Source organism: Sus scrofa, chromosome 14, assembly GCF_054392235.1.
Source record: "Sus scrofa isolate SSC_HxYL_T2T_F1_AM1 chromosome 14, Sscrofa_HxYL_maternal_Yorkshire_Landrace_v2.0, whole genome shotgun sequence".
NCBI lineage: Eukaryota > Metazoa > Chordata > Mammalia > Artiodactyla > Suidae > Sus > Sus scrofa.
In genome coordinates this window covers 121,971,150-121,984,980 of record NC_139396.1, presented here as the reverse complement: position 1 = coordinate 121,984,980, position 13,831 = coordinate 121,971,150, and the positions used below count along the sequence as shown (strand labels likewise).

Genomic DNA, 13,831 nt, shown 5'->3' with positions numbered 1-13,831 from the left:
CCTTTAGTTATTAACTTGTCCTGGTCAAGATGTTTTCTGTGAGCTAAACAAAGTATTTTACCTTAACACTCATTACATGGGAGGCAGAGTTCCCAGAGATGGGCAATTATGTATAATTTAGGCTTATAGGCAACACCTTTTTGATGATTAATTTGTAGCAAAGGCAATAGTATACAAAGGTTAAAGACACAGATCCAATATGGAATCAGATTTAGTTTTCCCTAATAGAAACTCAGGAGTTCAAAACAGGAAACAAATGCTGTTATTTATGAATTGGAGGAAATGTACCATAGATTAATGAAGTCTTTTAAATCTAACTTGCAAAATTCAACATTTAGACCACCTCTGATAGAGTTAAAGATTAGAGATCTAAGTTCCATTCCCTTGAGGCATAACCCTCTCCCTGATAGTTAGAAAACAAAAGTCTAGAGGCATATCACTTTGCAGATTTAAAATATTCTCCAAAAGTTAATAGGACGTAAAGAATGTCACAGGATATAAATGGCAACTTCTGGCAATAAAGAAATCCTATTCGTCATAAACTCCTGCATCCTGCTCTGGGAGCCTTCTAAACCACAAGGAAGATATTGCACACAGAGAGTAATGAGTTTCATCACTCAATTACCTCCTTTGTTTCAAAGTTCATAGGCAGTACGAGTAGTTCAAGCAAGCCCTGCGCAGAGAGCACTAAACACAGCCAAGCCATTTCCCATTTACTACCTGTGTCACTCACACTCTGCGCTCAATTTTTCCACTTGGAAAACAGGATCATAAATAAAATGTGTATCCCTGGCTTGCTGGGAGGAGGCATAATGTAAAGCAGTATATCAGCAGAAGTTTATGATGAAAGATGATCAAACTCACCACATACTCTAGTTGTTACAAAGGGAGGGAGGCTAACAAAGAATAACACCTTCAAGGATGCTGGTGCTTTAATTAGAAGTTTTACTTTCTGTGGATTGTGGATTGCAGATCACACTGCTTAACAAGAGTGCCTTGACCAAAGTAAAGTAAAACAAGACGCAAAGCAAAAGGTGGGTGGGATGCTGGAGGAAGCACGGCTCTGCCTGCAACATGCCTGCAGTGCTGTCTTCCCTCAATTATTCTGGGTTGAAATCCAAAGAATGCTCACTTTCCTGTTGCCATTACCTCCTTTGGCCTGCTAGGTTCCAGCCCAATGTAGCCTCTGATCCATCTCCATCTTGGCCTTGAGTGAAAATCCCAGCCAAGGAAATGCATGCCCTGACAGGTTGTTGAGACAGCCCCTCTGTGGGATGCTGTGGGATGCTGTGGCAGGGAGTTCTGCCAAGTAATGATGCCAGCTGATCCCATATACCTGTACCTACAACTCCACACAGGCATAAGCAGATTTACTGGGATTTCCCTATCATCTTAATCAGCTTTTCTAATACATAACTTATCCTCCAATTTAACCCTGTCTGAAATATCCTTCATGGTTTTAAATATTGACTTGGGCTTTCAGCCTTTTTCCATCCTGTGCTTCAGCTCCGGTTTGAACCATCCTGATGATTTTACTGCAGTATATCTCACTTTGGAAGAGTATCCTGGGTTTTTTAGCCACAGTTGGTCCAATATTTAACTTCATTTTTAACTGAATGATTTCGCTTTTGCTTTAAATAATTTTCAGGCCTGTTGTTTTAATCTTGTAGATCTGCTTATCATTTGTTTGGGACGGTTTCTAGGCAAAAACTAAAATTTGCTATTGCTTAACTAGTCTTTTTCGAGGAAGAACAACAGGGAGGAAAACAATACTCAAGAGAAATGAGGTCTTCAGAATTTTACCTTTTCACTCTGGTACAGTGCAGAAGTTTACAGTTGAAGCTGGTATGTGTTTATTCCTAGTTTTATAACTATCAATAATCATAGCTTGAAATTAAATTCATGCACAATCATACATCACAAACAAATGAAGTACAAGCATCCACAATCCAACCAGGTGCATCCACTTTAAACTGCATCTAGAATTGATTTATCCTTCATCAATTAAAAATGCTTTATAAATGCCTTGGAAGAAAACTTTCCAGATTTATGAAACTAAATGAGGACCAACACTCAGTAGAAGTAATTAGCAGAGAGGATCATACATTTAAAAAAATCTCGGGAACAAAATGTGCCACAAAAATTTAGAAGCAAGTTTACTTTTGTCAGCCAAATACAACATTATAAACAACGGCTGCATCTGATCCAGAAATTTCCTGTTTCTTGGACTCCTATCAACAGAAGAACGTAGCATTATTCTATAATAACTGGTTGGATCATGAATTGTTAGCAATTCCAACTGGTTCATTTAGATTTTTTTTTTTTTTTAGTTATGGCCATACCATTTCTAATTAATTTAACATATCCAATTATAATAATTTAACTATTTGGAAAGTTGAAGTACATACCAGGAAGGAACATGCCTGGAGAAATACAAACACAATTAAGAAACATGTTGTTTTCAGCTCTCCACCAAAATAATTATAAAGCAACTACATTAAGGAACAAATTCTGATCATGAAGCTTCATATATATAACATACAAATTTACTAAGATCTTTGCTACAGCTATTTCTAAAAATAGAGAATATATGATGGAAAAAAGCTGGTGAAACCAGAAGTTGTATTGAATGTTGTTCAATACAATCCAAAAGCATTATTTAAATGATTATCTGTTTTTAAATAATTATATCATATGTCAATAGCCCCTCCACCTTCAGCAAGAAGTTGTCTCTTAGGAGTTCCCATTGTGGCTCAGCAGGTTAAGAATCTAACTGGTATTCATGAGGATGTAGGTTCAATCCCTGGCCTTGCTCATTGGGTTAAAGGATCCGGCATTGCCATCAGCTGTGATATAGATCACAGATGCAGTTCAGATCTGGCCTTGCTGTGGCTGTGGCATAGACTGGCAGCTGTAGCTCCAATTCAACCCCTAGCCTGGAAACAAAAAAAGGAAAAAAAAGTTTGACAACCACTGGCGTGGTGGGAAAATCCCTCTGGACTAGGGTTCAGAAGATGAACTGTACTGCTTGTTCCAGCAAGCTTATATCTGGCTTCATTATTTGTCTCCAGCAGCTAGAACAAACGCTGGCATCTGAGAACACTCGATAAATATTTGTTGGGAATAACTGATGGATATCCTATCTGCGCTACATCCAAAGGGGTGTGACTATAGATAAGCCACTTGGTCTGTTCAAGACGTTCAAATCCTTTTAATTGTATGCAGAAGGGAGTTCTTAATACGTGGAACATTTACTAATAGACCAGATATTCTTTTAAACTTTCAACATCCCAATGAGGTGGGTACTGTTATTAACATCCCATTTTACAGAAGAGGCAACTGAGGACCAGAGAGTTTAAGTAATTTGCCTTAGGTTCATAGCTAGTCACTGGGTTTGACCTCACAGCTCACTCTCATCCACTACTATATTCTGCCTCTACTTAGGCAGAGCTGGGCAGCAGGATATATCCCTGGTATCAATTTTTATTCATTGATTTACATAGTAATTATGAAGGCTTCTGGAGGTTATGGGGAGTTTTGAATCCTAACTACAACTGGGGTTGCTTTATGTCTCATTCCCCAGGCAGAGGCACAAGCCTAGAACATGAACGTCCTTCTTAAGGAAGAATATCTGATCCTATTTCCTAAAAGGTTTAGAGCCCTGCTCAGTAAGACAAATTGAGTATGACTCTATTACTATCCCTTCCCCACATAGCAGCCATTCCCCAAGATCTTGCAATAGATAAGTTCTATTTGATAAGGTCAGGCAGTTCTAGGAAGGAAATGATCATAGAAGTATCAGGAAGTGTTCTGAATGACACATCCTTCCAACCTTGACCAGATCAATTCTCTACAAGCCATTCAGCTTGTACCCAGACAGCTGCGTTAACATCCCATGTTAAGAGTTTAGTGCCTGAAACCATGCTAATATATTTCATGTATGGACATGAATATCGACACTCTGTTACCCACCAAAAAAAGCAGCTACTGCAATAATGTTTGATGGAGAAACCTGGAGGATGGGAGGTTTCCTGCAAGTCAGCAGTGAGTGCTGAGTTCATCCTGGCTTCCCCAGGATGGTCTGAGCAGCTGACAATGGTGCTTCTGACTGTTCACTGCCTTCTGAGTGTCAAAGCCGACAACAGGCAGGTGGAGGGGGAAAAGCCTTAACCTTGGCTTAGTGTGCAAGTTAAACCTTCATTTTTCGGTTCCTTTGTTTTAAATAATCAGTAATAGTTTGAAGATAACCCCCTAAAAAAATCCTAAAAATGAAAGCTTATACATAATTGAACACACCTTAAATAATTGAAATATTTTCAAAATAGGATTTACAAGCCAAGGATTAGCATTTCTTGTTCCTGTGAAGACTTCTGAGAAAGTTTTTTGTCTTTAATAATAATAGAGAGTAAGAAACAGACAAACCAAAAACCCATACCATCAAGCAGGGTGCCGAAGTGTATAACCTGCAAGTATTCCTTCTCTCGCATAAAACCTTTAAGAGGAGTGGCCCAGCCTTCACTCAAAACTTGGACCCACTGAAGATCCAGCTGCAAAACACAAAAAGCAGGTGAACAATTCCATAAGCTCTGCCAGCCATCTGCCAGTCCTTTGTTATTCTGTTGACAGGAGAATGAAGGCAGAAGCTTTTATTTATTTATATTCAGTTTTTGGCTTTTTTTGGTTTTTTGATGGCCGTACCTGTGGCATAAGGATGTTCCCAGGCCAGGGATTGAATCCGAGCCACAGCTGTGGCAATGCTGGATACTTTAACTTACTGTGCTGGGCTGGGGATTGAACCCAAACCTCTGCAGTGACCCAAGAGGCTACAGTTGGATTCTTAATCCACTTCTCCACAGTGGGAACTCCAAAACCTTTTATGTTTTAGGTGTTTCCTAAATTCTGGTAATGCATGGGTAATGCTGACCCATGATCTAGGAACAGGGTAAGTTTGAGTCTAGAACCTTCCAATGGGAGAAGAGTGAAAAGATTTTAAATTGGGAGAATTTCTTTAAACTGTATCTATTCTTACGATGTATAACTGTGTTGACAATTCACTGTTCATTTATTTTCAACAAAAATTCTGTTTTGGCTACTTTTTTGTTGTTGTTAACCAAATGTGCTAGTTACTTGACTGAATTGGGCAAACCACTGACTCTACGATCAATGTCCAAAACTCTTAGCATGATACCGAAAGCCCTTCAAGCTCTGGTTCTAGTGGCTCATGTAGGGATGTCCACCTCCAGCCACTCCCCACTTGGGGGCCTGCTCACCAATGGTGCCGGACAATGTATAATCTAAACACATGGAGTTTCAAGCCCATCTTCCCCTCTTCTTGAAAACTCTGTCATTTGAAACCCAGCTCAGGCGTTCCCATCATGGCTCCGTGGAAACAAATCTGACTAGCATCCACGAGGACCCAGGTTCAGTCCCTGGCCCTGATCAGTGGGTTAAAGATCTGGCATTGCTGTGAGCTGTGGTGTAGATTGCAGAGATGGTATGGATCTGACATTGCTGTAGCTGTGGCATAGGCCAGTGCCTACAGCTCAGATTTGACTCCTCACCTGGGAACTTCCATATGCTGCAGGTGTGGCCCTAAAAACACAAATAAATAAATAAATAATTTTTAAAAACCCAGCTCATGGGCCACTGCTCTGTAATCTTTCCTGTCATCCACAAGATCAAAAGAAATAATCATTAGATTCTTTGAAGTTCTTCTATACCTTGCAAACCATTTTGTTCTTGGAACTATTATTCTACACTGTAATTACTACTATTTTTTTTGTTTTTGGCTGTGCCCTTCGGCAAGCAGAAGTTCCCAGGCCAGGGATCTGAACCTGTGCCACAGCAGCAACCCAAGCCATAGAGGTGACAATGCCAGATCCTTAACCTGCTAGGTCACCAGGGAACTCCATTCTACACTATAATTGTGTGTTTCTCATCTGCCCAGAGCACTGGAGTGCTCAGAATGTATTATGTGGCATCAGGGAGTTCAGTTCGTAAAGCTGTCATAACTTACTAAAGTCTGGGGTCTTCATGAGCTGATACATGCTCCAATTACTCAGTCTCTTAGAAAAATGTCCAAGGTGGAGTTCCCGTCGTGGCTCAGTGGTTAACGAATCCGACTAGGATCCATGAGGTTGTGGGTTCAATCCCTGGCCTCGCTCAGTGGGTTAAGGATCGGCATTGCTGTGAGCTGTGGTGTAGGTTGCAGACGCGGCTTGGATCCCGAGTTGCTGTGGCTGTGGTGTAGGCTGGTGGCTACAGCTCCGTTTAGACCCCTAGCCCGGGAACCTCCACATGCTGCAGGAGTGGCCCTAGAAAAGGGGAAAAGACAAAAAAAAAAAAAAAAAAAAGAAAGCAAAGAAAAAGAAAAATGTCCAAGTTCGCTTTTTTGTTTTGTTTTGGTTTGGTTTGGTTTTTAGGGCCACACCCGTGGCATTTGAAGGTTCCCAGGCTAGGGGTTGAATCAGAGCTGCCAGCCTACACCACAGCCACAGCAATGCAAGAACCTTAACCCACTGAGCGAGGCCAAGGATGAGCCCAAGTCCTCATGGATACTAGTCAGGTTCGCTACTGCTGAGCCCCAACAGGAACTCCCGAAAAATGTCCAAGGTTTTAAGGCTACTAAAAGATTACCAATGAAGAGTTGCTCATCTTATATGACCCAGCTAAAACTAGCCCATAAAAAGGCTACAGCATCTGCAGGGCTGTTTGCTGGGATTTCATTTTACATCTTCCAGGTATTAAAATCAATGCCACCAAAGCTGTCTCCTTCTCCTCAGACGGGGCTCCCCCTGATGAGGGAGGAGTGGGATTTGCAGAGTAGAAAAAAAAAAAAAAAAGATCAAGGCATTCATATCACTTTAGATCAGAGTTGCTTTTTTGTTTTCCTCAAATTCCACCTCAGTGGTCCAAGAAACACTTGTATTCTGGACTAATTATTTTCTTGGCAACTGCCAGCAAATAATCACTGTCTGATGCCTGCACGCTGGTACAACTTAAGGTATAACGACACTATATAAAATTGTCCTCAGCAAATAGAGAAGTCACCTTCCCGGTCTGCCTCTGAGCTGTCTTGTGGCAATTCTTAGGGAGAGATTTTCTTGGGGAAGAAGTAAAAAAATTGGCAAAATGAAGCATTTTTCTTTATGGACACTGCATTTTCCTTATGCATACCTACCCTATCATAAAGAGTAAGAATAAATGGGAGTTCCCATTATGGCTCAGTGGTTAACAAACCCGACTAGTATCCACGAGGACTTGAGTTCGATCTCTGGCCTCGCTCCCTGGTTAAGGATCTGGTGTTGCCATGAACTGTGGTGTAGGTCGAAGATGCGGCTCAGATCTTGTGTTGCTGTGGTGTGGAGTAGGCCAGCAGCAACAGCTTTGATTCTACTCCTAGCCTGGGAACCTCTATATGCCACAGGTGTGGCCCTAAAAAGACAAAAAAAAAAAAGGAGTAAGAGTAAATGGATTATAATGAATGGTATTGTAATAATCTAATTCTCCTCTAGCCAGTTTGCACCTCTTACCTTGGTAATAGATAACGAAGGGAGTGTTTCAGCCTCAGCTCGGACTTGGTCCAGTTTATTCTCTGGCACAAAGAGTTCATGGATGCCTTTGACTATAGTGTGGGGTACAATGTTCTGAAATGAATAGACGTGGTAACAACTTGGAATGAAAACTATAAAAGGAACACTTCAGGAAACAGATAAACTTTCATGACTTTATAGTATTATTTTTTTAAAAAAGACTTTCAGCCCACCCACCTGCTCCTGGAGGAGTTCCACCACCTGCTGCACGCAGTCGCTCACGGACGACAAATTGGTTTTAAGCACAAGCTCGGGAGTTTCAGGTTTCTCATAATCAGAATCAATACCTGTAAACCCTGCAAGACAGGAGGGTGAAAATCATATCTACACCAACGGAACAATCTTTTTTTTTTTTTAATTTTATGGCCGTGCTTGTGGCACATTGAAGTTCCCAGGCCAGGGATTGAATCTGAGTCGCAGCTGCGGCAACACCAGATCTTTTAACCTGCTGCGCTGGGCTGGGAATTGAACTCACACCTCTGCAGGGACCCCAGCTGCTATTCTTAACCCACTGCGCCACAGCGGGAACTCCCAATCTTTTAAATCAATAAGACATAACATACGTTGGAATAACGTGTTATATTAAACTACTGTGTTCAGATTGAAACAGAAAAGGTCAAACAATCATCCTTGACCTCTAGCCACAGGCAAAGACATACACAGCTGTGTTTTCAATACAGAAAGCCCCAATTTTCAACAAAATCTGGCTAGCTGAGTCCAAGCCCTCTGGAAAAAGAAGATAAGAAGAAGTAGAGCTCTGAAATACCTCTTACACACACACTCACATACATAAATCCATTTGTGTTCTCTGAACTTGATTGCTTGTGGCTGGGGTGAACGTTCTTTAAAAATACATGCCCACATTTTAATAAGCCCGCGGACACACTGAAGATATTATGGTTTGATTAAAAAGTTGTGTGTGCTATATGCAATTTTAGAAAAGAGGTTTTGAAGGTTCAGATTTCTGGGGCCAGACTGTAAGAATCGGTGGCATAAGTAACTGACAAAGGTGGCGCTGAGCTGACCTTCCTACCTTTGATCTCCCCAGCCCGGGCCCGTTTGTAGAGGCCTTTTACATCTCTGCTTTCACAAATGTTTAAAGGCGCATCTACAAATATCTCAAAGAATGGCAGTCCTGCTGACTCATGGATTTTGCGGGCGTTCTCACGATCCTGGAAAAAATCACATTTAAGAGCATAAGAAGAGGTTTCACAATGAAATTCCTCATCACCAAACACTGTGTGCTCTCGACTTGCATAGCCTTAAGATAACACTGGGGTTTGTGCTTGGCAGAGGTGGCAGGAAACCAGCCGTTTAGAGAAAGTCCAGAAATTTCACTCTGGTAAACAACTCTCTCAAGGACTTTAAAAAAAAAAAAAAAGGGAAAAGAATCCCAACTAAAAGACAGGGCTGGCAATATGAGAGCATTTCATTCTAAGGATGGGTTCAAAGCACACAATGTCTTATTTGTAGCTCACAGAAATCTCCCAGTTTTAAAACAGGAAGAGTAAAACGGCACCTCGCTGATTTGAACATGAAGCAATTAAGCACACATAGCCTGATGCGTTGGCAGAGAACTGCTGTTTTCTTTCTTGAGCTAAGCCCTCTGATTTTTTTTTTAAAAAAACAAAATGACCAAGCTTTAGAACTTTTCTCCTTTCAACTCTGGCCAAGGATACCTCATAATTGTGAAAGTGGAAGCGTTTATGCCAACTGGTGCCCTGGCCTCTGGAAATGACGGGACATTCTTTCTAACCAAGGAAAGAAAGGAAATGAGGGCGTCAAGGGGTTGTGAGGGGAGGAGAGATAGTGGAGGAAACTGAAAGTATGGCATTCATTCATCTCGTCTTCCCCTTCGCCAGCTCCTCGTCCTGGCAGTTGGAGGGCACTGGCGGTGTGTGTGGGACGTGTGTGCGATGCCAGAACGTTTTTACCTTTGCAAAAGGAGAAATGAAGCTGGTAATGCAGACCAGACCAGCATCGGCAAACAGCTTGGCCACCTCGGCAATCCGGCGGATGTTCTCTTCTCTGTCCCAAGGAGAGAATCCGAGGTTTTTGTTGAGGCCGTGACGGACATTGTCTCCATCGAGGGAGTAGCAAGGGATGGCATGGGAGACGAGATACTCTTCCAGAGCAAAACTAATTGTTGTTTTTCCAGCCCCAGAGAGACCTGGTCAGAACAAGCAAGACGAGACCGGCATTGCCTCGGAGTGTTTAAGATGATAAATTGTGATCTGATCCTAATTGTGAACTGATCCTAATTTTTTACCTAATTCAAGTGTCACTAAACCCTAATTACAATCATTGGATTGACCACAAATCAAAACCACTCAAATCTTGGAGTTCCCACCATGGCGTAGTGGGTTAAGAATCTGACTGCAGCAGTTCAGGCCGCTATGGAGGTACAGGTTTGATCCCTGGCTCGGCTCAGTGGCTTAAAGGATCCAGAATTGCAGTAGCTATGGCATAGGTCGCAGCTGTGGCTTGGATTCAATCCCTGGCCTAGGAACTTCCATATGCTGAGGATATGGCCATAAAATTTAAAAAAAAAATTCAAATCTAGAAGAAGCGTAGTTTACTACAAGTCAAGTACTTGCATTTCTTTCAAATCGTGAAATAAATTTTGTCCCTTATTAGGATTATAGTCTTTCAAAGCAAAGGGGATTCGTCAATAGGGAGGCCTTGTGGGGGGTACATATGGTCCTTGATGTGTCTGCTTTTGAGTTAGGTCTGGCACTTTACTGGAATGCTTGAACCTTAACAAATGTCTCCTGGAGCAACAGAACACAAAGAAACTATAAGGGACTATAAATGACTTCATGTGTGCACAGGTGGGGCAGTTATGTACAATAAGATACAAAAGGTCCAAAAACCAACTGCCATTTCTTTTTCTTCTTGGCTGCACCTACTCCCTATGGAATTTCCCAGGTCAGGAATCAAATCCAAGCCAGAGCTGCAACCTATGTCACAGCTGCAGCAACACCAAATCCTTAACCCACTGCACTGGACCAGGATCAAACTGGCACCTCCACAGAGATAAGCCTGATCATTAACCCACTGTACCAAGCTGGAACTCCCCAACTGCCGTTTCTGAGGTGCTGGGTGCAAAAGCAGGGTACCGTACATGATCCCTGCACACAGAACCACCAAGAGGGTCAGCAGACCACCTAAGCTGACCCCTAAAGCCTGACCCACCAATCTGCCCCATCTTACCCCACCTAAGGAACCAATTCTACCCCACATCAGGAGTGAGCAAGGGCACCTATGTCTTGTTTTCACTCCCTTCTGCTACAGCAAGAATCCCAAGAAGGCCTTGCCTGAATTCCTCATCTGGTCTCTTATCAATTTCTATTGATTAAAGACTCCAAGGTCCCAAGTCAGTAACATTTTGCCTGCAGAGTATTTTTTATTAATTCATTCATTCATTCATTTTTGCTATTTATGGCTGTACCTGCAGCATATGGAAGTTACCAGGCTAGGGGTTGAATCGGAGCTGCAGCTGCCAGTCTATATCACAGCCACAGCAATGTCAGATCAAACCCGTGTCCTCATGGATACCAGTTGGGTTCATAACCCACTGAGCCACAGTGGGGAACCCCCCCCCCCCGAGTATTTAAAGATTAGAAAGTTGTGTAATACAAACCCAGATTTGAGCTTCTCTTGAAAAAAATCAGAAGACCTGGCAGCGGTGTTCTTATATCCTTTTATGACAGCAACCAGCCAGAGTGGAGGGGACAACCAGCCCTTAGAGACTGGGAGGCCCACCTCTCTTGAAGATGCTGCTAAACAGCCATTTGACTGCAGAGCCCACATACTTTTGTCCTTTTGTTTTCAAGATTTTTCCAAAATGACTCAAAACACAAAGACAGAGAACCATCCTGAATGAGGCTGCAGATGTATTTAGAGCTATCATATATTCTTAGGTGTTTTGGAGTCTTTACAAGAGAGCAGAGTTACCATGTGCCATTTACCATGGTTTCAAAGTACAATGATTAGGAACACACTTTATAATTTCTACATGAGGGAGAATGTAAGAAGAAAGGGAAAGAAATGCTACCTGCCAAAATTACTTAAGAGCTCAAAATCTAGACTGTAGTATTTTGTTTCTCCTGGACTTGTAGTATTTTGTTTCTCCTGATTTGCTGGATTCGACCTCTATAATATCAGAATAAAAAATAAACTAGATGAGTTCCTGTTGTGGTTCAGTGGAAACGAATCTGACTAGTATCCCTGAGGATGCAGGTTCGATCCCTGGCCTCGCTCAGTGGGTGAAGGATCTGGCACTGCTGTGAGTTGTGGTGTAGATCGCAGACGTGGCTCCAATCCCATGTTGCTGTGGCTCTGGTGTAGGCTGGTGGCTATAGCTCTGATTCGACCCCTAGCCTGGGAACCTCCATATGCTGCAGATGTGGCCCTAAAAGCCAAAAATAAAATTAATAATAATAAATAAATAAACTAGGAAAAGGTGACTTTCTGAGAGAAAGAAAAGACAGGGGAAGCACACCGTTGAGATTTTTTTTTTTCTCTTCTACCAGTTCTTTTTGTCTTTCCGAGGGTGTTTCACATTAGGAAAAATGGACTCTGTGTGTATTCCCTGATTCAAACACACAAAGGCAAAACATCTCATGAAAGCAAATACGTAGCAAGAGGGAAATGTCTGGAGCCCAGCTGTTTCATCCACTGCTGCATATCACATCTCTCAGAGGGAGCCAGGGGAAACACTTTAAGAATCATGGTAGGTGAATTTGCCTTTAGGAATATAGCAGACTCCTTGCCCACTGTCCAGCCTCATTATGGAAGCTGGAAAGGTTGTTCCAGGGGTGAATGAACCAAAAGCAAGTGCTACAGGCACTAGGATATAACTTGAAAAGGAAGAATGAAGCTGCTTTTGACAGGAACAGGAAAGATTCAGAATAGTAAGAAAAAATGCAAAGGTAGGTACTTGCTTGCCGTCATCTTTAGAATTATCTTCAGGTTAGAATAAATAAGCATTCATGAGCAGAGAGTAACACATAAGTTGATTTCATAACCTGGATAAACATATATTTGCATCTGAGCTCATCTCCATTAAAATGTTATGTCTACAAAGTGAACTTTATTTTTTTGAGTCCAGCCCATGTCAGACTTATATTCGCAGGAATCAACTTCTTCTACCTTGTACTCAGAATAGAAAGTGACAGCCCAGGATTAACCCTGGTTCTGTCACTAACCCTTAGCTTTGACATTCTGGGGCTAGAAGAACACAAGAAAAGGGAATTCATTTGGTACCTCAGTGGGAGTGGGTTATTTTTATATATGAGGGACAATCCTCAGCTTCATAGAAAAAAGTAGTTTTTCTTCTTGCACAGATTTTAATCTTTTTTCTTTCTACAACCGCATCTGCAGCATATAAAAGTTCCAAGGCCAGGGGTCAAATCAGAGCTGCAGCTGTAGGCCTACACTACAGCACAGAGAAATCTGATCCCCACTACATCTGCCACCCACACTGCAGATTCCTAACGCACTGAGTGAGGCCAGGGAAAGAACCCACATCCTCACAAAGTAGAGTCCTTAACCCATTGAACCACAATGGGAAGCCCTTTAATTTTTTTTTTTAAATAAGTGAAATACCCCCTAGAATATTAAAACATCAGAAAACAAGAGCGAATCTCTCTAATGGGCAGTCAAAAGCCCGATATCAAATTAGGAGAGCCCCTTTCATAACTGCCAGTAAGTGTGTTTAGGCATGAAATTGAGAATTACAGAATTCTGGAGTTCCCGTCGTGGCTCAGTGGTTAGTGAATCCAGCTAGTAACCATGAGGACGCAGGTTCGACCCCTGGTCCTGCTCAGTGGGTTAAGGATCTTGCATTGCCGTGAGCTGTGGTATGGGTTGCAGACACAGCTCGGATCCCATGTTGCTACGACTGTGGTGTAGACCAGCAGCAGCTGCAGCTCTGATTCAACCCCTAGCCTGGGGACTGCCATATGCTGCAGGTGTGGCCCTAAAAAGACAAAAGGCAAAAAAAAAAAAAAAAAAAAAAAAAAAAAATTACAGAATACCCTAGACCTGAAAGAGAATGTCATAATCAACTTGACTCATCCTTTCCTGCCAAAAAGGTGAAAAATGGAGAACTAGGGACATTCCCTGACTTGATGAAAGTCCTATTTCTCTTTTCACTGATGGGTAGAGTTAGGACTAACACCCAAGTTTACTACTACAGCTCTCAGCCTCCTTCTAATGTTAAAATACACATACAA

The 13,831-nt window shown here is 42.0% G+C and overlaps 1 protein-coding gene across 2 annotated transcripts in view; it reads right to left on the bottom strand.

The window, feature by feature from the left end:
• The window catches only part of PAPSS2 (3'-phosphoadenosine 5'-phosphosulfate synthase 2), a 90,192-nt gene that overhangs the window by 23,073 nt on the left and 53,288 nt on the right, over positions 1 to 13,831 (bottom strand). For both annotated transcript variants that reach the window (XM_021073104.2, XM_084996700.1), the window contains exons 3-7: positions 9,527 to 9,762; positions 8,626 to 8,764; positions 7,770 to 7,888; positions 7,533 to 7,646; positions 4,436 to 4,547 (exon numbers count right to left, since the gene is read on the bottom strand). In XM_021073104.2, the coding sequence (XP_020928763.1) occupies positions 4,436 to 4,547; positions 7,533 to 7,646; positions 7,770 to 7,888; positions 8,626 to 8,764; positions 9,527 to 9,762 (720 nt within the window). The remainder of the gene's footprint in view (positions 1 to 4,435; positions 4,548 to 7,532; positions 7,647 to 7,769; positions 7,889 to 8,625; positions 8,765 to 9,526; positions 9,763 to 13,831) is intronic.